The sequence below is a fragment of the Triticum dicoccoides genome, unplaced genomic scaffold (assembly GCF_002162155.2).
Source record: "Triticum dicoccoides isolate Atlit2015 ecotype Zavitan unplaced genomic scaffold, WEW_v2.0 scaffold157942, whole genome shotgun sequence".
In the NCBI taxonomy this organism is placed as follows: domain Eukaryota; kingdom Viridiplantae; phylum Streptophyta; class Magnoliopsida; order Poales; family Poaceae; genus Triticum; species Triticum dicoccoides.
The window spans coordinates 1-1,437 of record NW_021212904.1 but is presented as its reverse complement, the minus strand read 5'-3'; the positions used below and the strand labels follow the sequence as shown (position 1 = coordinate 1,437).

Genomic DNA, 1,437 nt, shown 5'->3' with positions numbered 1-1,437 from the left:
TACTATCCTTGGCCCCCAAGTTTTGTAACTTATATAAACAGCCCTTTGAGGCCCTAATACATATTCAGAATTCAATACTCTTCAGGGGTCATGTGGACGAGGTTGAGAGCACCATTGATGGTTGATTCCTAGTACATGAGTCGTATATATAGGTAGGTAGGTAGACGCAGTCGAGGGTACCCTCTACAAAGACGCCTGCACGCCAGCCATCACCATTGTTTTGCTTCGTCTTCCAAGGTCTCCCTTTTCAGCAGCTGGTTCGTGCATGGAGCTTTTTTTCTTGTCTTCTGTTGCAACTTTATGGTGCCTCTAATGAGCTAGCTAACTGCTTGCGTCAGATAGATGGCGTTCATGGTGCAGCGGTCCACCATGGTGAGGCCGGCGAGGGATAAGCCGCGGACTCGGCTATGGAACTCCCACCTCGACCTGCTGGTGCCGCGCTTCCACACGCCCAGCGTCTACTTCTACCGCCACTCCTTCCTTGAGGGCGAGAGCTTCTTCGACGGCGAGCGGATGCGGTGGGCGCTGGCGGAGGCGCTCGTCACCTTCTACCCGATGGCCGGGCGCCTAGCGCGGGACAAGGATGGGAGGGTCGAGATTGACTGCAACGCGGAGGGCGTGCTGTTTGTCGAGGCCGACGCGCCCGACACTACCGTTGACAACTATGGCAACTTTGCGCCCACAATGGAGCTCAAGCGCCTAATCCCCGCCGTCGACTACACGGACGAAATATCCTTCCCGCTCGTCGTGCTCCAGGTGAGCCCATTCTGTAATGGCAGTTACAGTTACTACAGTGAGCTCCAGGTGGTCCTCAGTCAGGGTGGACACGGTCCCGGCCGGTCCGTTCCCGATCCGAGCCATCGTTGGACCGGCCGCCGGCAGTCCGGGCCGGACTGGACCGAGCAGGCCAGCGGTCCTCTTTTCAGGGACCGGACCGGCGAGGCAAAAGCCTAGGCTGGACCGGCGGACCGGCCAACCACTCACCGGCGGCGAGAGGGTAACCATGCATCGGTGAGTGAAGCCTCTAGGCCCTAATCAGAAGGGGGAACAGAGTGGGAAGGTGCAGTGACTCACGTAGAACATGATGGTGTGGTCGGGGAGGCCGGGGAAGCAACGACGGCGACATAATCGACGATGTATTACGGCGGTAGGAGTTCGGTAAGGAGGAAGCTAGTGATGGCTTCGGAATGAATCAGGCCGATTCATTCTGTGGGGACGTAGATCTCATGGTCGCGGAGCTCCTGGACATGTTGGTTGGTCATGGGAGGTCGGTGTCCGCGTCCGCGAGAGGTTGTGCATTGGACGGCGGCCGCCGTGGCACAGGTGCATGCGTGTGTGCGATTTTTTGAGCGAAACGTGTCCTACAAAATCAAGGCCCTTGGAGGGATGGAGAGGAGAGCTCAGGTGAGTGGCCGGTGGAGTGGTGGTGCGGCATGC

General features: G+C 58.2%; 1 protein-coding gene across 1 annotated transcript; it reads left to right on the top strand.

The window, feature by feature from the left end:
• Nucleotides 1–342: 342 nt before the first annotated feature.
• On the top strand, nt 343–954 carry LOC119344177 (hydroxycinnamoyltransferase 1-like). Its single transcript, XM_037614744.1, has one exon. The coding sequence runs from the start codon at nt 343–345 to the stop codon at nt 952–954; it is 612 nt and encodes a 203-aa protein (XP_037470641.1).
• Nucleotides 955–1,437: the final 483 nt, after the last annotated feature.